The sequence below is a fragment of the Mycteria americana genome, chromosome 6, assembly GCF_035582795.1.
Source record: "Mycteria americana isolate JAX WOST 10 ecotype Jacksonville Zoo and Gardens chromosome 6, USCA_MyAme_1.0, whole genome shotgun sequence".
NCBI classification, from domain to species: domain Eukaryota; kingdom Metazoa; phylum Chordata; class Aves; order Ciconiiformes; family Ciconiidae; genus Mycteria; species Mycteria americana.
In genome coordinates, this window is record NC_134370.1 from 5,507,265 (window position 1) to 5,534,708 (window position 27,444).

General features: G+C 39.1%; 2 protein-coding genes and 1 long non-coding RNA gene across 4 annotated transcripts; 2 read left to right on the forward strand and 1 right to left on the reverse strand.

Moving 5' to 3' along the window:
* Positions 1 to 7: 7 nt before the first annotated feature.
* Positions 8 to 15,526, forward strand: LOC142411097 (uncharacterized). Its single transcript, XR_012776114.1, has 3 exons — positions 8 to 83; positions 5,164 to 5,353; positions 11,690 to 15,526. It is a non-coding gene; the product is annotated as an uncharacterized LOC142411097 (long non-coding RNA).
* On the reverse strand, positions 349 to 19,676 carry LOC142411096 (disintegrin and metalloproteinase domain-containing protein 9-like). The gene is made up of 22 exons (XM_075504395.1): positions 19,592 to 19,676; positions 16,731 to 16,828; positions 15,467 to 15,543; positions 14,739 to 14,817; positions 13,697 to 13,773; positions 11,875 to 12,094; positions 11,299 to 11,364; positions 11,147 to 11,218; positions 10,348 to 10,520; positions 9,766 to 9,850; positions 8,616 to 8,737; positions 7,556 to 7,727; positions 6,482 to 6,571; positions 5,752 to 5,947; positions 5,521 to 5,626; positions 5,148 to 5,322; positions 4,657 to 4,737; positions 3,951 to 4,056; positions 2,940 to 3,072; positions 2,440 to 2,503; positions 1,893 to 1,945; positions 349 to 1,529 (listed from the first exon to the last, which is right to left on the reverse strand). The coding sequence occupies exons 1-22, from the start codon at positions 19,659 to 19,661 to the stop codon at positions 1,451 to 1,453; spliced, it is 2,394 nt and encodes a 797-aa protein (XP_075360510.1). The 5' UTR covers positions 19,662 to 19,676; the 3' UTR covers positions 349 to 1,450.
* A 1,404-nt stretch (positions 19,677 to 21,080) lies between these two features.
* C6H10orf88 (chromosome 6 C10orf88 homolog) lies at positions 21,081 to 26,543 on the forward strand. 2 transcript variants are annotated; one of them, XM_075504390.1, is made up of 6 exons: positions 21,293 to 21,485; positions 21,659 to 21,862; positions 22,889 to 22,961; positions 23,541 to 23,747; positions 24,511 to 24,977; positions 26,003 to 26,543. In XM_075504390.1, the coding sequence occupies exons 1-6, from the start codon at positions 21,328 to 21,330 to the stop codon at positions 26,229 to 26,231; spliced, it is 1,338 nt and encodes a 445-aa protein (XP_075360505.1). In that variant the 5' UTR covers positions 21,293 to 21,327; the 3' UTR covers positions 26,232 to 26,543. The 2 variants fall into 2 exon arrangements, with proteins under 2 accessions (XP_075360504.1, XP_075360505.1); XM_075504389.1 differs by lacking the exon at positions 22,889 to 22,961 and having other exon boundaries at positions 21,081 to 21,485.
* The last annotated feature ends 901 nt before the right edge of the window (positions 26,544 to 27,444 follow it).

Consider the following 27,444-nt stretch of genomic DNA (forward strand, 5'->3'; position numbering starts at 1 on the left):
CCCAGAAGCGTCAGACGGCTGAGTGACCCCGGGTGTGCGCAGCGGTGGTTTTTGTTACGGTCATGAAAACAAGACGCTACTAAGTATGCTGACACCGATGATTTATGTTAAATTATATTATTGTAATATGCTTGTTAATAAGGTCTAAATGATAGGAATAATTAATTGATAATAATAATTTAAGATTCTAAGGAATTAAGAAAGACAACACTTCTTTGGAAGACACTCCTTGCCAATGCGGGTTTTTGTCTGCAGTATATTTTGAGTTCTTTGGTCCAGCTCTTCTCTGAAATGACCATCTAAGGGATTAGAAATGTCTTCCTGGTGAGGCGATTCCAGGCGATTCCATAATTTAATCACTCTTTGCTAGTTTGTATTCCCCAAGTTTACACATGAACACGGTCAGTGTGAGGTTCCCTCTCCGACGCAGACTGATCAGTATCCACAGCTTTGCTCTTGCCAGCGAGTTTTGCTCGCCGTAGCAGCTGCTTTTCCATTAGTTCCCATTTTGACAAACTACGTAACTTCATGCATTTTCTTGTAAATCGGTACCGCTTCCTAATTGTCGCATTTAGAATGACGAAAGTTATCTGTTGCTTTTGTAGTGGAATCAGTTTCTAGCAAAAAGCTCAAGCTGTAATAACCAGTAAACATTAAAACACCGTTAAGTTGTATCACATACATCCCAATATACCACATGTTCTATAGCAGCAGAGATGGCTTGTTTCTTTTAGACTCAGATAGATACATTATCTACAGAGTTTCTTTCCATTGCTGGTGTCCCTGTACAAGGTTACTTTTATAAACTACCTGAACTGGAAAGTAAGGCAGCTAGTAGGTAATGAAAGGTGGGATCTGGATCCCATCTTTGATACGGTTGCATGGAAGGCAGGGCTCAGAGCAAGGCATAGGAACGGTCCGCAAGGCTGGCACGTCGGTACAGCTGCTTTCAGTAGGCTCACGGAGGTCCCCGGCAGCACGCTGCTGAGAGGATGGACCAGGAGGTAGACAGACTCCAGACTTCCTAAGAGGTCCCGAGAATCTACATTCTTGTTTTCACAGCAGTGTATGACTAGAGGTGAATAAATGATGTCTGTAAATAACTGAATTAACTTTTCTTCAGCCTGCAAGTAAGGCTACACTACAGAAGAGTCCTGTTCTCTGATGCTGTTATAGATTTAATCTAACAAGAGTTGAACTTCGGGCTTCTGATTTAAATAAACCAAGAGGCGAGGTAGAAGAGGCACAAATACAGCCAGCAGCAATTGGCAAAATAATGGGATGTTACAAAATCTGTGTTCAGTGCCTCTTAACATCAAGTCTTTTTCCAGAGGTACATGCTTTCAGAGGGTGTTTTGGCTGCACAAGGAGAGGACTGGAGGATTGCAATCTTTAATTTTTTTCAGACCAGTTACTCGTTAGAATTGGTTGAAGGTTCCCAAGAAACTTTTCAGACAGCTGGTCTGGGTGGGACCGTGGGTCGTTGAGGTCCTGAAGGAACTGCAGGAAACTGGGCTTGTACTGGCTGCCTGAGGTGTGGAAAACACATTTTGTGAAGTATTTAATGACTTGAGACAACTGGTATTTCTAAACTGGTTCTTTACCATTTTTAAACAGTTGCTAGCATTTATACATATATTTAACTCTCTCTACCCCTCCCTCTGCCTCTTCCTCTCCCTCTCCCTAGTAGCACTGACATGTCCCTTTATGCTGTTTTCTATACAAGCAGTAAAACAGCATTTCTCCTTCAAGCACTTAATCTATTTTATCTCATATGATGCTCCATGAAGATCCTCCTAAGCAGGACATGAGCCATTAGGAACTTCACTTACAGTGATACAGCAATGTAAACATAGCAAACATGAAGTAAATAAGGTTTAAATACTACAAACCTTGGACCAGGGAAATGCGATATGGTAAAAAAATCAGGACTTGATGTGGCAGGCTGGAAAAGATGTTGCAGAAAATCACGTTAACAAGACCCACAGATTTCAAAGTGTGCCTAATTATTCGGTATTAACCTAGTGGTATTTTAGAACTAATTTTAATTTCCTGTGACATTCTTCATATTCTCCTGCAACATTTTGTTTTGATAATTTTAATTTTGTTTTATCAGAACTAGACCCACAGCCTGGCTAAGCATCTTCTGTGGTATTTGGCCTCAGAATTCAGAGTTCAGTCTTTGGCTGCTCTGTTAAGTAACAGCCTGTTCCATCCCATACCACTCACAGCCTGTGTTGACAGGGCAGGCAATAAAGCTCATACCTACCCAAACAGAAATCCTGTCTAACACATTATAAATTATTTTAAATACTTGGAAATTCAGATGGTTTCAACGTATCAAAAAGCCACAGAGTCATCAGTAACTATATTAGAGAAAAGGCACTGTATATTTTGGATTACTCAACATCAAATAATGCAAGTGTGTGTCTATCTTACCTGATTATTTCCTGTGTTATGACTTGGTGTGTTACTTTGCTTTGGTTGCTGCACATTGTTATCCCTGAAATAAAAAACACGTCATCAGGCAAATCCCCATTTGGTTTAACTACCATCAGGGATGCAGCGTTTTTCAAGGGACGAGGCTACAGCTCAGAGATCTGGATTCTGTTTCTGACTCCACCCCTTTCTGGCCTTGGCAAATAATTTCACTGTGCTATGCCCCTGTGTCCACGCAATACAATTATCAATAATGATTAGGAAAGTGCAGTGTATTTTGGGAAAAAATGCTTGAGCATTGACAACTGGAGTATCTGGATTGAAATACCTCATAGCAGGGTACTGGCTATTAAACGACCTATGACTAATAATAGCAGGGAAGTCTTTTCTTTTAGCACCTATGGAATTCTTTGTATAGATGAAGCGTCTAACTGGCTTGCTAAATTAATCTGGAGCATGCTCTCAAGTGTTGAAATATGCATTTGTAGGAAGTGAAATACCTGTGTTGTCTTCTACTTTTCCTGCAAAACTTTCTTTTTATTGCATCACGCTTAATTACTGCTAATACAGTAATGATTACTATTGGCAACACAAGGAGGAAAAAAATAAGCAGACCATCCCGAAGTGATGTATCTAGAGAAAAAGAATTGAAATGATGTAAGATAATAATCTCATTTAACCTCATATTAAAGCATTTTTTCTGCTAAAAACACCTTTCTGTTGTAAAAACTACAGTCTTCAAATTATTACAGATTAAAACTAGTAACTCCACTGAAATTTATAAAATGCTATGATCAGAAAAGTAGGATTTGGCCTTAAGTTATCACAAGTTCTTTCTGCCTTACCCACCCCATGTTGTATGATATACAAACTTTTTCCTTTTCCATGTATTTTTTCAGGAATTCTAAAGCAGACAAATTCATTTTGTATTTGCTTACCCACAACTGATCTGTACGTCATCTTTGCCTTCCTAAGCTTTTAATAAATACAAAACATTTGCATGGTCTCTCAGTGTGAAGGCCAGCAAAACCTACTCCATTTTCCCTTTGCAGAATTTCATGGCTCTTACATGAGCCAACTGCTGCTTGCTGCATGCACCTCCTTAACCCCTCTCATTTCTGTGAGACCCTTTCCATATAGAAAGGCTGCTGATTTCATTCTCAAGCTATAGTCTTCCTCTATTACATCCATTTTATCGGAACTCTGTTTTAAATACCTAAGTAAATATCTAAATATCTAACTATTTAAAAATGTAACAGTAATTCTAAGCAACTAATGTATTGCTTTTTAGCTCAGACAAAACAGAGGTCAAATTCTCCCTTGGACCAACTTCCTTGATGTCTGCAAACCTACACATCAGATAATAATGTTTGTTCTTCAAGTCAGTCCGTGATTAAGTGTCCCATGCAGTAGAAGAAAACAGTTGAAAAGAGACTGAAAAACCCCCAGTTATTGGTAGATTATTTTAGCAGACACTGGGGGCAGAATGAAGGCCAGTTTCAGTATCCTACCTATGTGAGCTGGACCGCTGTCCACACTGCCGCCGTAGCCTGACTTGTCACAGAACGGAGGCGCCCATCCAGAATTGCAGTGGCAGTTCCCATTGTTGTTACACACCTACCGTCAATACAACAGGGATTAATCAAACAAACAATGCCTTTCTGGAAGCAGCCGCTTTCAACCTCCAGTATGTATTTGGAGTTACACATTAAGAATTGCACGTGGATACAAGAAATATTGCATAGTATTGCTGGGGAATAAGCTCTCCCCCTCCGTAACATGCCAAAACACTGAGTGATACTGATAGCAGAAGTTAATCCTCTATAGAAGTTAACCTTTGTTTTGTTATTTGCCTGTAATACATTACAGTCCAAAGAACTTCTCAGTTTTACAACCTTTGGACTCCATTTTGATTTTTCACAGAGACATATATAAATCAGGAATCACTAGACTTTCCTCCTCAAAGGAATATTTTCCTTTTACAATGTAACAGCTCAGTACTATTAGAAAATTCCCTAAGGAAATTCAGAAGAAATGTCTTTCAATGTTAGTGCTAAGACGTTTACAGTATACTGGCAACACGAATTACATGAAAAAAGTGGACTTAATACAGATAAGAAAAAAACACAGCCATCTGGCTGGTTATTGCTTTTATGCAGGGATTTTGCATCTATCTCTGTCTTCCAGAAACAGGGCATGAAAACACCATCTACTCACCCCATTATCATTACACTTCTGCTTTACATCACAGCTATAGCCCAGATGACTTGCATCAACACATTCAAAACCTACGCAGGCCTGGAAAAAGTAATTAGTGTCTTTCAAACACAAAACTTCAAAAAATCCCATTCTTTTATAAATATACTGTATAAATGTATATGTTTACAAGCCTACAGCTTTTACTTAAATGTCAAGAAAAAGGGCTGATAGAACATTCAGTACTTCACAATTTTATAGCTGTATTTGTCTCAGGTTTTCTTAAGTCTGTGGATGCATTTTGATGGAGTAATTTGAATAACTGATAATGTAGTTCAGTGATTTGTAGCATCCCAGTTTTTGAAGAGCTAATTAATTGTTTGTATATCTCAAAAAACAGATTTTGTATTATATTATGGTGTACAAATAAGAGAGCTATGTAATGCTTTTGAAAGTTAAGAACTTTCCAGTTGGTGGAATATATTCTGTAATGCTGCTGTGACTCATCTTACCTTCTTTTCTCCACAGGCTGTTCCATCATGAACTTGAGCAGGATCGGGGACATCTGATCCTAAGTCAAAGTCAGAAGACCAGCATAAAACCCCAGATGCGTTATTGACAACACTCCAAGCAGGAAGATTTTGAAGACTAACAGATGTGCACTGGAGCTTGCCGCACAGACTATGCCTGTATGGAATGAATGACACTCAGAGACAAGGTGAACGGAAAAAAACCAGTATCAGTGCAAATACACCATCCAGTCAAACTTTTTAGTTTGCATTTCAAGGAAATATTCTTTTAAATCTTATGCTCTAAGAGTTTGTAACAGAATATATTTTTTACATTGAAGATTTTAGGGTTAGCTTTTATTTGCTGGTGACTTACTGAACGGGACATTTCTTGTACGCTCCACCTCTCATTCCACAGTTTCCAAACCTATCTCCTTTAATATTTGCTCTTTCAAAGCATACATCAGGTGCTTTTCGTGCCCCTGTACAAAAAATTGTGAATCTTAGTAAGCCACTACACTGTCTTAAAAATATGAGAAAGAAAAAGAAAAATCGGAAATGCCTATTAGGAGACTACAAGTTTTTTTACATTAAATTGTAAACATACCTTTTCCGTATACAGATTCACATTGTGAATCAAAACTCTGGCATACTCCATAGTAGCAATATGCCTTCATGTTGTCGCATGGGTAACCATTCATGATATAAACGTCATCTGGACAGTAGGCATTGCTTCCATTGCAGTATTCGGGTAGATCACAGAAATCCATTTTCGATCTGCACTCTGTTCCTGCCACTTTAAACTAGAACCAGAGAGGAATGCCACCCTACTTTTATTTTGGAACAGCAGAAGTTCTACCATGAAACAATGACAACTGGGAACCTTTTGTGATTTTAAGGAAGACAAAATGGTTTTTAAGATCAGTATCTAACGAATATCCAAAACTTCCCTCAGTTTCATACGGTGTAGCTATAAAGTTTACAAGCTGAGCCTGCAGAGGACTTGGGTAGATTGTACAAATGCGTACAGAAGTACAAATTAAAAAGCAGCCAACTGTCATAGACTTTGGAGAAGCTTGGTGTTGCATAATGGAGATCACTACTACTAAGTCCCCTGATTGCTCCTGCCTCCTCCGAGGGATGACACAAAGATGACATTTCATTTCTAAGGTACTGGCCAAGAGTTGTTAGATGCAAATTCTCTGCTTACATGCTCTCTACTGGTGAATGTAGTTTCATAATGTGAAAATATGTCAAGAGTACTATGACAGCTCTTTTCAAACATTAAAAAAATACTAGTAAATAGTATCAATTTGGCTTAATAAAACATAGCCTACTTTGCAATCTTTGCAGCAGAGTCCTTGAGCGCATTGCGATCCAGGTGTGAGTTTGCAGGTTGCAGCATCACAACAAGGGTTGGTACATTCCTGAAGAACAACCATGGAGAAGGGGACACAATGTTTTTACCTCACTATATAGCTAGGAAAGTTCATCATCAAACCAAGTGCATGGACAAACTTTAAAGACACTGTCTCTCTTGCATGTTCTGAGGTTGACAGCCTTCTGCTCTAACAGAAACCAGCATACAGTTTGGCTGTATTTTTTTACCAGAAGTCATCAGTTTGTGATGACTGATCAGTTTACCAGAAGACATCTGTTTTGATGTGTTGTGGCACAGGGGTACAGGATAGGTTTACACTTTAAATGGACACTAAAAGAAGCAGAACACTTTGGTTTCTATATAACACTTATTATCACCCCTCCCCTCATCTCATTTTTCCACTACACTAGCAGTTTGATGTAGAGAAATGTTGGTATCTTTTCATGACTTAGAAGAAGGCCTATACAATGGAACCAGGGTTTGCTGACAGCCTTTTGATTTATTGGTGTCTTTTGTGAGACACCTTTATTTTTCTAAAGAATGAGTCAATATATCCCATTATTTGAGGGACATTTTGACAATGCAAATATAACCAACAAAAGTAATTTTCTTGTGAGCGAAGTTTAAGGGTTACAGTTAGGAAACCTCTAAGAGCTCTGTAGATGAGTAGTCTCTTTTATGTAACAGAAATAGCCATGTTGCTAAAACAACCAGCACAAAAAAATGGCGTTTCCACATACTCTGCATTGAAATGCTCTTCTTTCTTAGGCATTGGCTCAAAGTTCTGTGAAGACCAGTAGACCTTAACTGAGTTCATATCAAATTTAAAGTATGATTTTAGGTAAAATCATACTTTGATTATAGATAGATAAAATTTATCTTCATATTGCTTGCAAAAATGTAAATTTACAAGGAAAACTCCTCAGATATTAATGCAAATCAGGTATACCAAAAGGGCAGAGTTATACAACAAGTATAATATAATGTAATATAATATACAATAAGTGTCCAGTTGAATTTCATTCATTACCTGTGGTTTGCCACAGTCACATTCTTCATTGTTATCAACCACATTATTACCACAGACAGGTTCCTTGTAAACATCGCTTGTTTTGGGAGGATTTCTAAGGCAGTTTCCACCTCCATTTAGAATAAGGTTCTCAAAATCATCAGCACTGCAGGTGCTGAAATTCCTGGATCCACTGGAAAGCATAATATTACTTTTTTATTATAAATATTTTGCTTACAGGAAAATATACAACTCAAGCCCTTAAAATATTGTCAATCTATAATAAATACTGTGTTTCACAGCATTAGGAGATCATGAGAGACTTAATTTTTACTTTATTTTCCGTTAGAGTACAGTCCTAGAAGTTAAAAATACTATATGTAACATAAATGCAAGTACTTTCAGAAGAAGAAGAGATCATCATATTATCCATTCTGATGTCCTATATAAAACATGCCTTAGAAATTCCTTGTCTGTACTGAGTCTAAAAATGCTTAATTAAAAAACAACTTCCAGAAAGACATTCACCTTAACTTGGAGTCCCTAAGAACCCAGGAATGCATCTTCTTATAGCAGTTTCGTCCAGTGTTCAATTACCCTGATTTATTAATACAAATGTGGATAGATAAAATAATATGATCTTTTTCTCTTAAGGGGAAGCCAAAGAACAAATGAACTGAAAGAAATCTAGGCTGATAGTTTTTGTTTAAATTAACTGTTAAGATAATCTGTGCAAAGGATGCATGTTTGCACAAACCCAGTGAATATATGTAAAGCGTTCTCAGCAGGGTAAAAAAAAAAAGGCAACATACTATCATTAAAAAAAACCAATTAAGAAAATCCAAACAAGTTTTTAGGAATGCTACAAATAAAGAATGACTGGATTGGAAAACAGATAACACTTCAAATAAATTAAAATGATGTCAAGACCTAAGTCAGTGAATTCACCTCTGTGATTAAACTTTTCAAACAACTCCCCATTCACAAAAGTTCTTCAAGATTCATGGGAGTTTCACAGCTTATCAGGCATAGTCACTGCAGATAAATAACAAGTAATAAATAAAATAACTGGAAATCTTACTTCTCTGTGCTGTGCATAATATAGGATGCAGGACACCTTTTATCGTCATGTTTCATTCCAAGATTATGTCCCAATTCATGTGCAACTACTGTAGCATGACGTAACATACTGTCATGACTCAACTAATAAAGAGAATCAGTGTTAAAAAAAATTATGAAACTAACGAAAATACTGTGTTTCTACCTACTGATTTATTCAAGTCACAAAGCTCTCAGAGGCTATGGACACAGAATACTAAATTGTATTGCAAAGCGAAAGCAGCAAGAACAATTTGTCACTTTTTTCAGTAGGGCCAGATTCTACCACTCTTTCTATTACTTCCATTAGGATCATTTTCTGAATAATAACACGGTTAATCAGTCAGGACACTGATTTCAATGGAGTCTTCAATGACAAAAAGACAAAGACTGTTAAAGAACAGAACCTGCCTCTAAGATTGTCCATGATGTTGTGGCATCCATATTGTGAGGACAGGAACCTCTGGAGATACTGGTGCTGCCCCAAGGGTGAAGGAGAAAAAAATGGTTTCTGGCTAATTTTGCCCAATTTAAAATTCTTGCCCATTTACAGCCTCATTGTGGAGAATTCCAGACACTTGAGAATAGAGTGCACTATGTTCACTGTCTATCCATGTAAAGAGTCAAAAAATACACATTATTTTGTAGCTGCATTCCCATCCCAAAACCAGTGTGGTTATGAAGGTTAATCGTACAAGAATGGGCTTTCCTTATACAACCTTGAGCTAGCTCAATTACAAACAGGTGATAAAAAAATTATTTCAGGACTAAATCAGCCAAATGGACTGGAACGTGATAAAGAGAGAAACTGGAAAAAAAAATTTAATATAAGTGTAAAAATATGCACAAGTCTTTACATCAGAAACCCCATGAAAGAAACCGTACCATTCCAAGACCTGAGTGACTTGACCAAATAGGTCAACAAATTGCACATTATTTATTTAGGACGTTCTGGAAGGTACCTCTGTGGAAGCAATGTCTGGCAATAGCACTAGCTACAGCTCTGGGTTCTGTAAATGTACAGGGGAAAGCCTTCAATTGTTCAGGTACCTCTTGGTCTCACTAGCAGCGTATCCATGATAATTTAACAGCTCCTGTGCTACTTTCTTCCAATAACTGCATTATGTACTTACAGTGCTGATTGACCCTCCCTGGACTTGTGAGCAGACGGCACCTACAAAAGCCATTCCAATGGCTCCACCATAAGAGCTTCTCCCTCTGCAACAAAAGCAGTTTGAAGGTGTTGTTGAAAGAGGGGCCGAAAGTTCCAATTTCTACTAAAAGACACTGATGAGTCTGAAACAAATACTGCAAGTCAAGAGTTGGTCTTCTTGAAGTCAAGAAGAGATTTATCATCATATCAGGGTTTCACTGTAATAAATAATGAACATCCAAATAACAGAGCTTGAAAATAATGACCCGTCTCCTAAATCTGCTGCGTCAGTGCTTCTGAGTTCACAGAATCACAGAATGGTTGAGGTTGGAAGTGACCTCTGGAGGTCATCTGGTCTAACCCCTCTGCTCAAGCAGAGCCACCTGGAGTTCATTATCTATAAAGAATTCATTACACTTTCTTGACATTTTTCCAGGTTAAAACAGTTTGGAAGTTGAGTGAATTTTACTCAAGTTACATTTTCATTCACACACAAACCCAAAATCGTATAAATTAACAACACTGGCAGCATGGCTAGTTTTTCCACTGAATGAACACTTACATTATGAGATGGCTGACATCATTTCGTGATCGTTTAAGAAGATCTTTCTGTCTCCAAGAAACAAATCTACCCAGTACATCTCCAGCTGAACCATCCATTACAGATATGTGGTTTGTATCTGTCCAGATCTCTAATCCAACCAAAACAATCTGGATGTTTAGTGGTCTATACATCTGAAAAAAATATAATGATAATTACTGTCCATCAGTCTGTTTCAACTGAATTATGAAAGATTACATCACTACTACTGTAAACATTAAGCTGAACATAATGACTGAGACATAACCCTAGTTTCTTTGAATAATTAACTGTTTGATGTGAGGAAAGAATATATGACTGAAGGCAATCTACTTCATGAAGGTACCTAAACGTATCTTTCAGTTGGAGAAGTTGGAAAGACCACGTTCATTCATTTCCTTAGCTAATTGTCTTGAGGGGAAATTGGGAACAGATGATCAGAGAGCTTATGGAATTGTTCACAGCACTGACAGTTTGCTTAATAAAAAAGAAGTACATACATGAGAAATACTCTTCCTGGAAATGTAAAAGCTACTGGAGACCTCCCAAAGTCTGGGAGCACAGAGAAGTGGTTTAAAAACATCTTGCATATCTCCCTCTGTCTACATCTCTATAAGACTTGTGCATAGATTCATGAGGTGCCTTAAATGTGTTACAAATTGGTGTATAGCTTCCAAATACAGTTTCAGAACATAATTGTTCAGATTTACTGGATTAGCTATTGTTTTGAAAACTATGATAAAGTAGAAACTACTGAATCTCGGCAGTTTATCTGACCTACCCCATCAACGTAATTAATCAGCTCAACTGTTTCCTTTTGCACTGCAGCAGGATCCGATTTCTTTAGCAAAAACTGTAAAATATAATATGAGAATATCAGAGAAAAAATTTAATGGTTTAATAAAATGTAGTAGCATTGGATGAAATTATTACCCTGTTGTTATCCACAACCACAACTAATTCCACATAGCTTTTCTGTGGCAGGACAGCTCGCTTCTTCTGCAAATTAGAAAGCACAATAAGTTAACATAATGACTAATGAGTTAAAGTTTTTTTTATTTATCTTTCTCATTATTTTCATTTCATGGATTTATAAAGCAATTATGCATTTTTTTAATGTGCTTGATCAATTTGCCTTAGATTTCCACATGAATATCTCTATGTCAGTAATTCACTTCTGCTCAGACGCTGGGATGCATGAGCTGAATGGCAGCTTCATGCCTTTCACATCATACCCAAAACTGCTTGGGCAGAACTCTGCTCTTCTGCTAAAGGATTACTTCAAGCTATGTTAAATTCCCATTGTGCTGTTCTTCTGTTTCAGGATTTCCTTAGCAGTACTCCCACCAGTTTGGGGTCCATGAAAGGGAAAGCAACAAGGAAGTGGCCTGCCAGGCCAAACCCACCTGCAATGATACCATGCCAAAGCAAGAGCTCTGGAGACCCTTGGCTGCTGGAACAGACTGAGGAGATGGCTTGGACTCAAGAGAGAAACAGAAAGGTATTTACCCTCAAAAGCTTTTCCCTGCTAAAGGTACTGTTTGATAAAAATGCATATTTCACAGACTGCTTCACAGACATCTTCTTGTGATGAAGGCTGCCATTCAGGACACCACATTGGAAGGGGATATCCTGCATATCTTCTAACGGGTAAAACATGTGTTCAAATGTGCTGGATGTGTTGAGCGGCTCCATTCCATACCATTTGCCACCAATGTAGAGAATTCCTCTAATAATCATAAAAGAATGAAAAATTATTCCACAATTTTTCCCTCGTGGTTATGACTAGATGAGTGAATGACAGCTGGATACTTAAAAACTAGAACTGTTCATACCACTATGTTGAAATAAATTATTATCTTAAATTATCTTAATATAGAGGGTACGTTCCAATGCCCAACAGGATCTCAAAAGGCAAAACAGAACTTATTTAAAATACTCGATCATACACAAGTGTGGGCTCCTTGAATCAGTTAGCGGGAAAGCCAAATTGTTACTAAATGAGTCTGGACCGTGGGTACAGAGCTGATGCAAAGGGTGTCTTTTAGTCCTTGTCTCTAGTCTCACTCCTAGCCTCATGCAGCTAAAGTAATCTAGCATTTTAGAAAAAGATCTCTTCTAAGACAGAAAGAGAGGCTAAAAGCAATCACCAGGGTGTTTATGAGGGCAACAGTAGTATTGCACTGCTGAGTGCAGCTAAGTATAAAGATTTTGCATTTGTCCATGGCTCAGAAACACCGGGTACATGCCCATTTGCTGTACCAGAATCTTTGAGAAGCTATTATCTTGTTCTCCAGAATCTCAAAACTATATTTAGAACAAGAATTCTCTAGTTAATATCTTGCGAAAGAAGATCCTCAAAAATGTGAGTACAAGGTAACCAAAGGATTTGAGTCTGCATCAGTTTGCAGAACAGCCAAAATGAAATATCTGTTCTGTTTAGTGAGATCCTGCGTTACCTGAAATATGAGTATGTTGACCATTTTATGCTTCATTTAAAGGAATGCTAGGAAATGTTATTATTCATTGTAAGTAGCACCTCACTGTGATGCTATACATGAAAGATATGTGGGTGAACTTTATCCCATTTGCCTCTTCCTGCTTGTCAAAAAGACATCAAACTGAGCAAGGCTACTACAACCGACAAATATATCCAAAGCCCAGCTGAAGAGCCAAGCTCAACGAAGGCAGGGGAACATGGACACGTGCTAAGCACATTCTGAATATCCGCACAATTTGCTGTGCTTGCTGTCTCATTTTGCCAACTCACATGGACTGATTCTGCGGGGACAACACCACCATCTTTTATGCATTAATCTGGCCCCTTTATGTTTCTCAAATAAATGTGATTTTCTTGCATTTGAAACACAAAAAATTGTTTCAAATTTGGTCAAAACTCTTTCCACAGAAATGGTTTTTCTTTTGAAACACGCCCACTCATAAGACAGAATTGTTCGCAGGAGTGTGTTAAGTTTAGCAAAAGCTTCATCAGCATTTCTTCTACAGAGGTACCTCTGGTCAAGACATTCATGTCAAGTAATAGAGGCCTCAGTTCATGCCCATGTTCTGTCTATATTTGGATTATGCTCTCTCTCATGTTATCGTTTTCTGTGAAGGAATTTTGGAAAAGGGGGGAAAAAGTAGTAGTTGAGGGAAGATACAAAACCTCTAAAGAGTTTCAGCTTCATCAAAAGGCGAAATATAAAAAAAAAAATGCAAGATAGGATGGTGTTTTCTCTCCAGCTGTATGATGAATAGCAACTGTTTTTTTACTGTTTTACTTTAGTACTGCACAATGAATTATCCTGAAGTAAAAAGCAAGAGGTAGTACCTAAGGCCATCACATGTGCTAAGAGCAAGCATTGAGTCAGCAATTCCTTCAACAGTGCCATGATAATAACAGTGTGTCTGAAATGCAACAAAACCACATAATTAATGACAAAATAAGGTTGTTGACTTCAAATGCAAACTTATTTTCTAACCAGCCTTTTTATTTGCATGACATTAAGGCTGGCTGTTACAAATTTATAGAGTTCCCTATTCTAAAAGTAACCCCAGCCTTCTTGGAGTAAAATGTTACTGGACATGAGTAACTACAATAGCATTTTCTCCCTTGGTCCTGGAAAACAACCAGCTTTTCAGTTTAACCCGTCACCATCTTTTAGCAAAATCTTTTCATCTACATTGCTTATCTTGTTCTTAAAGAGACTCGTCTCAAAGGCTGATCTCTCTCCCGTGCACAAAACACCCAGTTAAGTCTCACTGAGCTCACATGCAGTTGAAAGTTGAAATTAAATGCAAAAGCATTTGTAAGGCTTGTTTGATTCAGGTCCTCAAAACTATAGAGCTTTGATGCTGCCATTGTACCTTTAATTGCATACTATGCAAAGGCAACCTAATCAGGTAGCTCAAATTCAGTCTTGGCATAATCTCCTGGCATCTCCTTTCACACCTTGGAAAACAGTGATGCTGCATCACCATAAACAGCCCACTCCCTCGTAAGACATAGAACCTTATGTTTTGTATCGTGGTAACTGTTAAACAGAAATGCTACAAATGTGAAAATTCACAAAAGCCTTATGCTCAGCAAATACATTTTTCTTCTGTAGATACTGCAGGTGCATCACTTGCATTTTCCCCTCCACTGCCAAAAATGTACGCAATTGTCACTGTCCTGTTATAGAGATACGAAGACACTCAGAATTAATGGTTGTGCATTCACTTTTGCTTTGAAAATATATTTAGATGTGTACACATCCTTGTTGTCATCCTCAGTTCTATCAGATTGTTAGTATGGCTTCAATTCTTAGAGCTTGGCTTCCCTGGTTTGAGGAAACTCTTACACAAAAGAGGAATTTTATTATGTACAATACCTTGTTTTTTGATTGCGTTGCCTTCAGTTTCCCATTTTCCCCATATGTATATAGCATAAAGTCTTCGCTAACAAGCTTTCTAGAAACAAAAATAAACTACTGCTCTTTTAACAGTCTTGAAAGCAAGAAATAAGTCAAGAATCTTAGTAAGTACTACATTCTGTTAGCAGTACAGTCATGCTAAATTATTAAAATCCATGGACATGAAACAAAATACTTCAAAAATGAGCTGGATTATTTGGAAAATAAGTTATTTTGAAATATTTTAACTAAAATATCTATAGAGTAGGATCTGAACAGACAATGTTATATTAGGGCCTGGACTATTACAGGCTCAGGAATGAGGAATAACAGCAATAGACAAATTTCTTCAAGTACAACATCATAACAACCCTCTGCTCCCTGCTAATAAAGAACTAATTTTGAACTGAATTCCAATTTTCCATAAGGTTTTTCTGAAATCTACTATCTTTTGGTGCTAATAAAAAATAATCAAATTAAATTTCTGCACAACTAGAAAAAATATTACTCCCTTCTATTTGCAAGCTAGTACCATTACAGAGACACTATTTAACAGAGTCATTTTGTAATTACTACAATCTGCCATTTAAATTGTTTCTTCTGAATTTTTTCAGTATAAAAATACTTGTCTGTATTTTTATATTCTGCATACTATATGCAACTAAATCCCAAGATGGAATGATTTCTTAGAACACTCTATCACATACTTATTTTTCTTCAGTTTTAGGAGGTATGTTCCATTTCTGGTTTTAATTGAGTAAGAAAGATTGTCATCTGAATGCTTCTGAAAACAGAAGAAAAGATATCACTTAATTAGGTGATTTTCTACTTGGTTGTGTCAGTTCCATGTTTTCTTTGACAAGAGAACTGTGTATGACAAGAGAACTGCTGTGTATGTCTTAAGTATTTACCAGATTTACAAAACACACATTCCTAATCCTCATGCCTTTCAAAGTCTCAGCAGCACACTCTACATTCTTTCCTATAGAAAGTTTAAATTCTCCTAAGCTAAGAAGACAGAATGAAAAAGTACACAAACTGCAGAAGAAATTAAATATGTCTGCCATTAGAGATTTGTAGAGGGAATGTAGAAGACATAAAGTCTACAGAAAAATGAAAACATAAAATTTGTGGTATTAAAAGAACAAAAAAGAAGTGTTAGTAAAGCTAAACCTAGACTACCATGCTATAGCTCTATAGGCTCAGGAACAGATGGTCCTCAGACGCTAGTGGAGAGGAGGTAGATACAGCTCCTCCTCTGGTGGAAGGTGGCCAGACGCGGTTCCCCAAGACGGGCACAGCCCATGGATGCACTCTTTGCCCAACTACCCCATCATGTTTGGTGACACTCCTTACGTAAATCATTGGCAGCCAGATGAACAACTCACAGATTCTTCCTTCCTTAATTGGTTTGCACAAAGATGACTAATGCTATTTCATTAACAGTTACTTCAGTAATAGAATTCAGTATCTGGAACAAAGGTAAGTTACCTCAGAACTGAAGAATTAAGGCTCAGATCTTTCTCTTTTAACTCATTCATTTAACCTGTGCGACTGTGTGGGACAATTTCTACAAAGTGAGCATCAGCTCTTTAGGTGCTACATGGTTGAAATCCCCTGGTTATCCAAAGACCAGGTACACTGAGCAAAAGAACATATACAGCATGGATGTTAGTTTGAGTTCGAGTTCAACGTCTAATCTGACTTGGAGGAAACGGAAATATTCTTCCTGTTCCTTCCCGCTCTGTTAACAGAGACTAGAAGTTTGAAAGGTGTTAACTTAGAGGGTAGTCACAGACCTTTGTGGGAACAAATTTGAACTAGTTGAAAACACTTAAGAATCTGAAGAGATAGTGCACATTTCTTCACAAAAATAATCTATATACACTATACATTGTGTGTGTGTGTGTGTAATATAGGCCAATATTGTGAAAAACGGCAACATCAGAAGAAAAAATCAGAATAACAAACCTCATGAAAAAACGCATGATGTTTCTCTCTGTCTGTCAGACTTTGAGGAACAATTATTTCTAATGTAGAAAGTCTGGATGTCTGTTCAGAAGATACACCTAAAAATAAAGTTTGAAATTTCTAAAGAATCAGAAGGGATAAGTAAGGCATTATGTTGGCATCTGCACAGTGGTGATGGCTTAAAAATCATTCTGATCAGGCCATAAATGGAGAAAGTAATTTCACCAGTATGGGACCTGACTGCCCAGGCTCAGTTTGGTCTATTCTGTCTCTGACAGGGTTCTTGCGTTACGCTGGGAAAGTCACAGAAACGAACATTTTCATTCATGGCCAAGTTATTCTTCATTTCTGAGTGTTTAAACTAAATATATGTGGCCTCATTCTCTGCAGAAAGGCTGTTTTGACTGTATTCAAGGTTAATGACTATACCACCCCAAACACAACTGATGTAAAGTGCTAAAACATGCAAATTCGAGCAAAAGTTTTCTTAAACAGCATGTCCAAAACTGGCTGGCAATCTTGGCTTTAACTCTTAGTCTTAGTTACTTACATTATAAACTGGGATAATACCTCAAATTTTTCTAATTCCTTCATATAGACAATATCAAACCAAATTAGTTATTGTTTGAAAAAAAAAAATCCTTCAATGAATATGACAGTAACGTAATAGAGAATCCCAAGAACAAGAAAAATAAAAAAAATCCCTTCCTGTATTCTCTGCATACTGTGATAGTGACGAAGAAATGGTTTAGGAATGGTCAAACTGATTTAAAAAAAGTAACTTCAGATTAAAGCTGGCGTCTTCTGGAGCACACAAAGAAAAACTATCAAATGATTTAAACACAGTCTGAATTCTCACATATTACAACCTGGATTATTAGCTTTGTCTATCATTTTTGAAACATTTTTTCTTCCATGACCTACACTTTTAACCTGATGTACCACAGAAAATTTATGCAGCTACCTTCTCTGTCCACCCATCTGTCCCCTCACAGTAATTTTTGAAGTAGCTGGCCAGTTAAAATCAACTGTGCAAGAGATGCTAACATCTCAAATAGAATTAAGTTCCTTCACGCTTTGTGAAATCACCTTGCTGGTGCCAGGAAGACTCTGCTGATCTGTAAATCTACAGCAGGGCTCTCTAGGAGTGGCTGATGGACGTATAGTACAACTGTTTTCAATGGTGGATCCAACTTTGCCAGGATGTTTCAGAACTTGCTAGACAGAGAACTGGAGAATATTGTATCTCCTGAAGAATAAATTCAGTCCCTAAATACACCGGGGAATGTTTTTTACTGGTTTCAGAACCATTTGCTGTGGTATCGCCTTCTAGCTATTGTTAGGTCCTGCACTTGCTCATCTTCTCCCTCTTGCTCATGTCTCTACTTCCTTCTGTCCTTTCCTTGATTAAATCAACTCCCCCTTCACCTCTCTCTTTCCATTTAAATCCCTTTACTCCTATTCCTTTCCCCATTGCCCTGAATGAGGAATACTTATAGCTGTCCGCTGGATATAATTCTGCCACCTGCTGCATACATAATCTTGGTTCACCACGCTGCCTCCTGCCATTGCCTAACGCTGCATTTTGTTTTCTCCAGTGACAGTTAAACCTTTGTAAAGGGTTTGTAGCCTTTTACATTATATCAGAATTATCTCCAGAACATCATGCTAATGCAGGAAGCTAAAGATAAGAAGTCTGCTGAGTATCTGGTTTCAGGTAAACAGTTTTATAAAGACAATCTCCAGTGACTTTTTTTAAAATTGGCTGAACTTGAATTAATCTTCCTTTGTCTTGTCTGCTCATCAGTCTGGTTTGAGTATTCACTTCGGTCAACAGAGACACAAACATTGCTTTTAAACAGGTTACAGAATGAACAATAACATGGGTTTTAAAAACAAAAGTGTTAATTTTTCTTTTATAAGGAAACAAAGAGATTTGTTCTCATTTATAGTAGCACAAAGTCACCTTCAGCCTCCCACATTTCTGTGAAAGGAATTCATAATTGCAAAGAAGCCACAGAACCACCCACTCAAAGCAAGGAGGAGGATTCTTCAGTGTAATGATGATCTCTAACTACTAGATAACATCAGGATTTTTAAAAGCTAGGTGCAGGTAGCGTATGTTTAACATTAAGGACTGCCATTGCAATCAAAATGTGGAAGTTGCTATTAGCAAACAGGTCTGCAAAGAGTATCAGCACTCAATATTTACTTCTGACTCTGCTCTTCATCTCCAATAATTTTATTATCTAAATCACAAAGTCCATTCTGTTTCATGAGTTAAGTGTATGTTGAACTAACAGTGAAATGCAGTTCTAACAATTTAAATTTTGACACCTGAAAGCAGGAAACCATCTTTAATGCCAGTCAGAAAAATATCACTTCTAAGAAATACTTCAGGTGTTACATCTAAATCTAAAATCTGAAGCCCAATCATAAATGGAAATGAGTTAATGAAGAACTAAAACAAAACTGTAGGAATCTCCCTCACATTGCTGAAGAAGAAATCTTTTTCTCCAGTCTTTACTGTCGATGAGAGTGACAGTAACTGCAGTTCTCTCAACCAGTGTCCTGTACAGAAGACGATGTATTTACGTGCCTACTACATCCTGGAGAAAAAAAACCACAAAGAGCTCAACTCTAAAAAGCTTCAACCTGTAATCTTTTCCAGACACTTTTTTTCTTGAACAAGATTTTCTCAAGTAGCAGGTCAGCTAATAGCCTAATACGTGGGGAGTGTGGTGACTCCATTTGAAAGGTGGTGCATCATTACGATCAGGACCAGAGAGTACAAGAAGACTTGGAGAAACTTTCTGAATACTGGGGTTAAACCACGACAGAAACAAAAACTGAAAGCTTACCTTTTATCCAAAAAAGTTTTCCAGTTAAAGTTAGTCCAAAAGTGAACACAAATAGGCTGTGTTTTAACATGACTAGATTTCCCGGAGAAACTACTACAGTATTCGAGCAGACACTGTGTACCTGGCTGTTAGCTGCTCTACACAGGAGAACTAGAACGAGAACCATCTGCTCCGAAGGTAAACAACAGAAAAAGCACTCCGATACTTCATCTCTGCTAAGGAAACGGGAAGTAAAATTTAATCCATTAGGCTTGCAAAAAAACTGGTTAGACAGCTTAATGCAAATAAAAAGCAGCACATTCTTCAATGCTGATTGCATGCCGGGATCAAACTGGTTTATTCTAAAGGACTTTGATACCACAGCGAGATCATATGAGATTAGAAACATAAAATATTGCTACCAACGGGTACAATGTTTAGGATGTTTATGTTGGCTATTGACAGCTCAGTAAAAAACTCTAGTATAAACCAGTCTACTCTCTGAAATTTCAACTTGTTCTTTGTTCTCCATTTTTTCATCTTTACTTTAAACATATCAAAAATACAATGCATACGAACACATGGAAATCCCCAAAACAAGGATTTTACCCAGTCCCTTCTATGTTAAAGATAATTCTCCTCACCAGAAGTCTGTAATTTTGTGCAGCTCATCGCTCTTCCAGGATCAGAATAATCTTCGAAGGCATCATGCAGCCACATTGCCCCCAAAAGCAGAAAATAAATGTTTCTAAAACTGGATGAATTTGCAACGCATTTCAGAAGTTTCAAGCGCATTTAGAAACTCAAAAAGGAGACTGATACAACACAGTTTTTATGCCAAAACATTTACATTAATTAATTTTAATTAATTCATTAATTAAAACAGAGCAAATCCATTTTTCCATTGCTAGTAAATCACATAAAACAATGGCTTCAGTGAAGAAAAGCACACATGCCACCTACATTTGTAATATTAGCTTGTACAAAGCCTGTTCAAGTCCATCTCCCTATTTTCACCGGCCTAATTAGCGTTCCTCAGCCGGGCACCCAGTGGAAGAACTCGATATCCGCCTTCCCAGGGTTTCGGTCTCTACCGCAGTGTCAGGAGCAGCTTCCCCCGGCTCCAGAAGCTGGGATCCTACTGAAAATTAAATGAACCCCATCTTTTATTTATAGTCCCTCTCTTATGCAGTACAGTATTAGCATGCAGCTCGGAAGAGAATTCCGTTGCTCCAAATTTTGCTATTTTGTCAAGTTCCGTAGCACCGACATGCTTTTAAGGCTTTTCCATCTCTCCGAGAGAGCTTTCTTTTATTAGAAAAAGGACTAATGCTGGCATTTGCCCACACTGTGGGTGTTATTTCAAACGGGTGGCGCGCAGCGACGAGCCCGCCCACGACTCGCCGCTCCCCTCCGTGTCAGCCTTTGCTCCCCGTGGGAGGGCGGGAGGCGGGACGGGGGGTGGGCGAGGGGCTCTCCTCAGCCCGCACCCGCCGCCCCCGCCCCCGAGGGCCGAGGTGGGGCAGAGCCCGCTGCTCCCGGAAGGCAGGCTCCGGGCAGGGCCCCTCCCGTTAGCGGCCCCAGGGCTCGCCGCCGCGGGCCCGGGCTGCGGGCACTACCTCAGGAAGGACTCCCGCCACCCTACGGGGCGCCGCCCCACCCGCGCATGCGCGGAGCTCCCGTCCCGCCGCCTCCCGCAGGCGCGTTGCGCCCGGCGGCGGCCGGTGACGGTTGGCGGTTCCGGCCGTGGCCGCGCCATGGCGAGCGGCTGCGCGGCGGAGGAGGCGGCCGGCCCGTCCGGCGGCCCGCGGGAGCCGTGCTGTGTGGCGGCGGGGTGTTCCTGGCCCTGCGTGCCGCCGGACGGCCTGGCCCGGGCGGTCTGCCTGCGGCAGGGCGCGGGCGGTGGCGAGGCCAGGTGAGGGCGACGGCGGAGGGGTCCGCGTCGCCCCGCCCCGCTAGCTCTCCTCGGGCGGCTGCGGCCAAGCGGGCGGCGTGAGGGGGTGCCGGGCTGGGCCTGGGCGGGAGGGCGGGCGGCGGGGCGGGAGCGGGCCTGGCGGGGCAACGCGGCCGTGGCGCTTCCCCCCGCAGCACCGAGGCCGTCGTCGTGGAGAGGCGGCCGGGCGGCGGGAGCGAGGCGCCCTGCGTGCTGCACCTGGAGTGCCGGCCTGCCGGCGCCGGGGAGATGGTCTCCGTCGGCATCCTGAGCGAGGCCCGGAACATGGAGGTGTACGTCGGCGAGGAGTACTGCGGGACCGGCCGGGGCGAGAGCCTGGGCGCCGCCCGGCCCCCGGGGTGAGTGGCGGCCTTTGGCCGCGGCCCTCGCGGGCACCGGGGGCTGCCTGGAGCGGGAGGCGGACGTCGCCCCGCGGCGGGTGTCGGGGGGGCGGGAGGGTTTGCTCCTGGGTCCCCGGCGCCGTCTGGCCCTTCTCTTACTGGCGACATCGTTGTCTGTCTGTGTATCTGTAAAGTGCTGCTACTGGTAAAGACCTGATGACTGCACCACGAAAGCCACCCGGTTTGGTCTTTCTTGAAGGTCTGTGCAAAACTGGTGAACGAGCATAGGCACCGCAGTCGCCTGGGATAACCTTGATGTGCTCACAGTTACTGGTAGCTTGCACAAATGCTGGCTCTTTAATAAAGATATAAGGCTGCAGTTCTGCTAATTACCTTTTTGTTCTGTTGTGATTAGTGAAACGTTTAAGTCAGTGAGTTGTAAAGTGCTACTCTGAAATTCTGTTGTGGAAGACTACAGAAGGAGTTAGGACAGGTGCAACTCTTCTGTATTGTTTAATCTTTCTGGACAACAGATCTGCTTGTCTCTTCAAATCTCTTTTAGCTGATCTTTACTAAAAGATCTCTTGTCTCTTTGTTACACAGTCATCTCACACTTTAAGAACAAGAGAGAAAATAAAAAAAGAAGGATTTGTTTTCCCCTTCAATGCTTCCTTCCGTGCTTTGCCAGGGGAATTACAGCAATGTCTTCTCTTTTGTTTTTAAGTCATTACATGGCACATCTGCTGCTTAATTAGGTAAATAAAAACAGCCGACTCAGAGCCTCAGCGAAGATGTGTGAATAACGTACTGAACCTCAAAAGCTTCTCTAGTAGATAATGTACGTACACATACAAATCCTTTTTTACATACGTATCCGATAAGATTCAATACAAGTTGAATATACGTGTTAAAACTGCTATACCACATTAGAAATATGTTCCAGTCAGTCTTGTTTCTTATCTGTTTACTGATACAGTGTATTTCTACTAAAGAAAAAAGTACTTTATGTAGTGATGTCACAGCTTGTTTATTTTATTTTTCTAGTGAAACTGAAAAGGTTACTTTATACAAAAAGTACCTTAAGTTCGAATGCCCTGCAACTTCCTGTAGAATTAAGGTAGGGAGTTGAACAGAATTGTTTTATTTTTCTTTGTCTTTTTAATCACTTAACTGACTAAATTGCATTGCTCTTACTCAATTTATTGTTATTATGCATTTCATCACTTCATATAATCACTTAATCTGTTAGGTGGTACTTTGTCTTGATAGTAGAGTTCTCCTTTTAAATCTGTATCCCAGCTTTCTTTTTATGAAGACTTCATATGAGAAAGATAACCTCTTAGAAAAAAAACTTCATAAACCAGATAAACTGCAAATAATCAACAGTTGCTACATAATTAGAACTGTTAACTTTGATGCGGTTAAATAACCTTATGAAAACCCATACGGCCACTGCTTTTTAAGTGCTTAGAAGATCAAGGCCTGATTTATCTTTGGGTCATGCAGGCACCTCTGCTCCAGTCAGAATTTTCTGAAGAGTGATAGTAAGGAGAAATCGACTTAAATTTCCCAGAAAAGAGTTCAGCTTAGTTTTTCCCAAGACTTAAAGAATAATGCATTGTCCCATACATACAAAGAAAACATGAAACTATTTTTTTTTTTTCTAACCAAATTTTTTTTTTCCTTCTTGCAATAGCTGCTCTCCATTGGTGAGAAACAGAGAGTACTCATCAGTAAAATAACTGTAGAAGTGAAAACAGTGTCTGCAAAACTAGCAACTGATGTTCCTTCACTAGGCTCAAGCATAGATCTAGACAGAGTGCAAACTATAATGGAATCTATGGGATCGAAGTTGTCTCCAGGTGCTCAGCAACTCATGGACATGGTCCGATGTCAGCAGAAAGTAAGTCACTGTGCTTTTCCGTAAGCATAAATAGTACTGATCTGTGACCTTACCTTCTGTAACAGTTAAGCATGTTCTAAACTGATTTGGTGGAAGAGATTTTCTGATTTTTTTTTTTTAACCCAAACTTGCTGCCGTTTTAAATCTGGTTTAGTTATTGCCACCCTTAAATAAGGAGTGCAGTGAATAAAGATTGCACACTCAAGGAATTGCTGCATACACCAAGTCCAGAGTTAAGAACTCCGTATCATCATTTTAAACTTCACTGCCACCCTTCTCTCCTTTTGTTCGTTTCCTTTGTCATTGCTTGTCAAGGATGGTGGGCATGTTCCCTGTAATGTTTGGGGTGTAGGTAGATGGGCTGGTTTGTCTCCTTTATTGTTATTCAAAGCATGTCACCCTCAACTAACGGGAACGTGCTCTTTCACAGCATTTATTTGATTTAGATCGTAATCCTGCAAAGTAGGCTATTTCAACAGAATCCTGAATCCATCTGATGTGAATAATGTTCAGTCTTGGAGACACAGCATGGTAAAAATGAAGTCAATAAAACTGTTTTGTTACTTACGAGACTGACAAGATAATGTACAGGGAAAAATCTTTTCCTGTGCTTTTCCCTGAGAATATAATTCAGAACTACTTTTTAAATCTTTACATCACACTAGTAGAATGCTGAGTTATAAAGTATCTATTGCTCTTATTGTATAATTTCCAGTATATTTTAACGCTTAAATATTAATCGTATTGTTTTTCTTCCCATCAGAACAGTTTACCCCTTGGAGACAAACTTAATTGGATCTTTGGGAAAAATTCAGACTTTGGAGGCGACCGTGCAATAGATGGATTGGGCAGTGCAGCTATTCAGGCATCACTAGATCAATCAGCCAGTGAAGCTTTGCCTGTTAAAAATCATTTAACAAGTGAAACAGTATGTGAAGACTTAATAAGTCGTGATCTGAACACACAGGTACCTGAAAGAGGGAATACTTCTGATTCTGAAAGACTTACTACCCAGCAAAATAGAGTTGACCTCAGAAATTATTTTAAAGTCATGGGATCTTTGCATATGCAGGAAGAAGTGAGCGAAACACCAAGTGTAGCTAATCCACAGGTGCTCCTTCCTTTTCTTCAAAACTTATGCAGTCAGGTAAATCATCTTCGGCTAAAAGATGGCGATAAGCATTTTGGTAAAAATGCAGTGACTAAAGAGGAAGGCGTTCAGTGTGTTGGGTAAGTTGAGTTTGGCATGCTTACTAAAGGAGTAGTTTGACTATTTACTGACAAGTGTAAAAAATAGAAAACATAAAGTAAGCATTTTATTCTCAACAGCAATAGTGAATCTTAAAATATGTGGGTTTGAAGGCTGTGTGGCGACGAACATGATTACAGTTAATTTTTCAGATGAGCTGCTTGAATATAGGAGTTTTTTCAGAAGAAATCACATCACCTGTTGTTACTAAACTGTGTCTTTTGCCTCCATTTCACCTTTTATGATTTCAAAAAAAGTATGGTCTTTCTGCAATTTCATATACATTTAGTTTGTCTTTCTTGTCTGTTATTACATTCTCATTTTGACTACTTCTACCTCCTAAATTCTTATCTCTTCCTTTGTTCGCACTGTGTGCCACGATCTTTCTGCTGTACTTGGTGTATCTCATCCCACCGATCTTTCCCGTCCCTCCTCATTTGTTGGCATTTACAGTGCAAACTTCACGGTAGTAGGGCACCTACTTTGATACCTAAGGAATAATAGTGGAAATGGTGAGATGTAGGAGTGTAGCGTAGGAATCCCAGTTCTAATAGAGCCTGAATATCTCCAGCTCCTGGGGAAGTGCAGTATTTTTAAAGAATGCAGATGCAAAAATAAAGAATTACATAGTTTGTATAACTCTTGAAACACTTTAGCTGAGAACAGTAAAGCCTGCCATACTGACAGAATTTGAACTCTGTGTATACTGTTGAGTTGTGTGGATTGTTATACATAACTAAGCTGTCTAATGCGTAATTGAGCCTTTGAAAAAATAAGGTTCAAAGAAGATGACTGTATACCCTAGCATGTTTATAAAAAAATTCTGAGATTTAAAACGTGGCAGGCAAGGTATTTTACTTGTGCTAAAAACCTAATACCATCCAAACTTTATTGTCTAATAAGTGACATTTTATATTGAAAAGAAATTCAAGTGCCCAGATGTCTGTCATGCCCCTTGTCATATAAGAATAAGTATAACCTATTTCTTAATTTGCTTTTTTCACAGAGTAGAACAACAGCCTATTTGCTCCTACTTGGAAAAGATGATCTCAAAAAATATGGATCTGATGGAGAAAAAACTAATGGACTATATTGATCGCCAAATCCAGGCTCTTCAGACACATATAGATAATAAAATGGTTCTCTTGATGGACTTGGTTCAGAACTCAAAGCCAAACAAAATTTCACAAGCGCACTATGGTTCTAATGAGGGGCTCTCTAATGGAGAGAGGTAGATGTATATAGATATAGAGCTTCAACGTAAGTAAGGGCAATTACACTTTACAAAGCTTAGTATTTATGGAGTTACAACTGTAAAGAACCTCAGTGTTGTTGACTTGCATTTTGTTACTGTAATTCTATCCACTATTGTACACAGTTTTATGAAAGATCTTAAGGATGTGTGTTTTTTGCTAAATATAAGAATTTTGTATGCCCTTTGCGGCTTATTTATTTAAAGAGCATTGCTAAAAGCCATATGAAACACAGTTTCCCAGTTTCAGTTTGAACAATGGAGAAGTACTCTAAATAAATTGAGTTACAGCTTATCTTTTTACCTACATGTGATCAGTTGACTTTTTGTTGTCTTGATTTTTGATGTGTAACGTGTTACCAGTAGAACAAAATGCGGTTTCTTTGTGCTTTTGGTTTATTTTAATGGCAATCCTGTTGAAGATGTTTTATTGCTCCATCTGTAAGAGGAAGGGTGGTACTGGCGTTGCTTAACTTGGACTGTTTAAGGAGTCGGGTTTAGAGAGACAGGCTAACTTGAACCCTAGCCTGGGTTCTTGGAAAGCCTTGCTGGCTGTACAGGCACCTAAGTTAGGAATCTAGGCTCCTTAAGTGATATCTAAACCAAGACTGTCATTATAAATGTCATTTCCCCTCCTATATTAATTGAGCAATGCAGGAACAGCTGAAACGAATGTATACGTAGCAGAGTTGTATTTATCCATGTTTGATTATCCTAAGAAATGTAAGTACTTCATTTGTGGTTCCTCTCAAGGGGATCTCGTTGCCAGACAGAACACGCTGGGGTAGGAGCTGCTGTGTTTCACTGACCTTAGGCCAGAGAAGTAGCCTTATTGCATCATATTTACTGTAACCTGTTGGGATCAGTTCTGCTGTCATTTGGGGAGGTAGAACTGTGACTCAAAGTCCCTCTTTTGGGGAAGGTCAAGCTTCATACTTCATTCTGTTTATTGCTCTTTGAATTCTGGGGTGCACCATTTAACTTGGACTGTATGGGGATTTAATGGTAAACTCCTAAGTTTGGGTGTGGAGACATTGGTTGTATTTGGTGTTTTAAAATGCACTGAGCAAAAGCTGTTGATGGGGAAGCAAGTGTTGACTGCACAAGCAGCGCAGGCACATACAATCCAGTATCTTTATCTAGTCTACCTAATATTTTCTTCTTGAGGAAAACTGATGTTTTTTGAAGACTGTCAG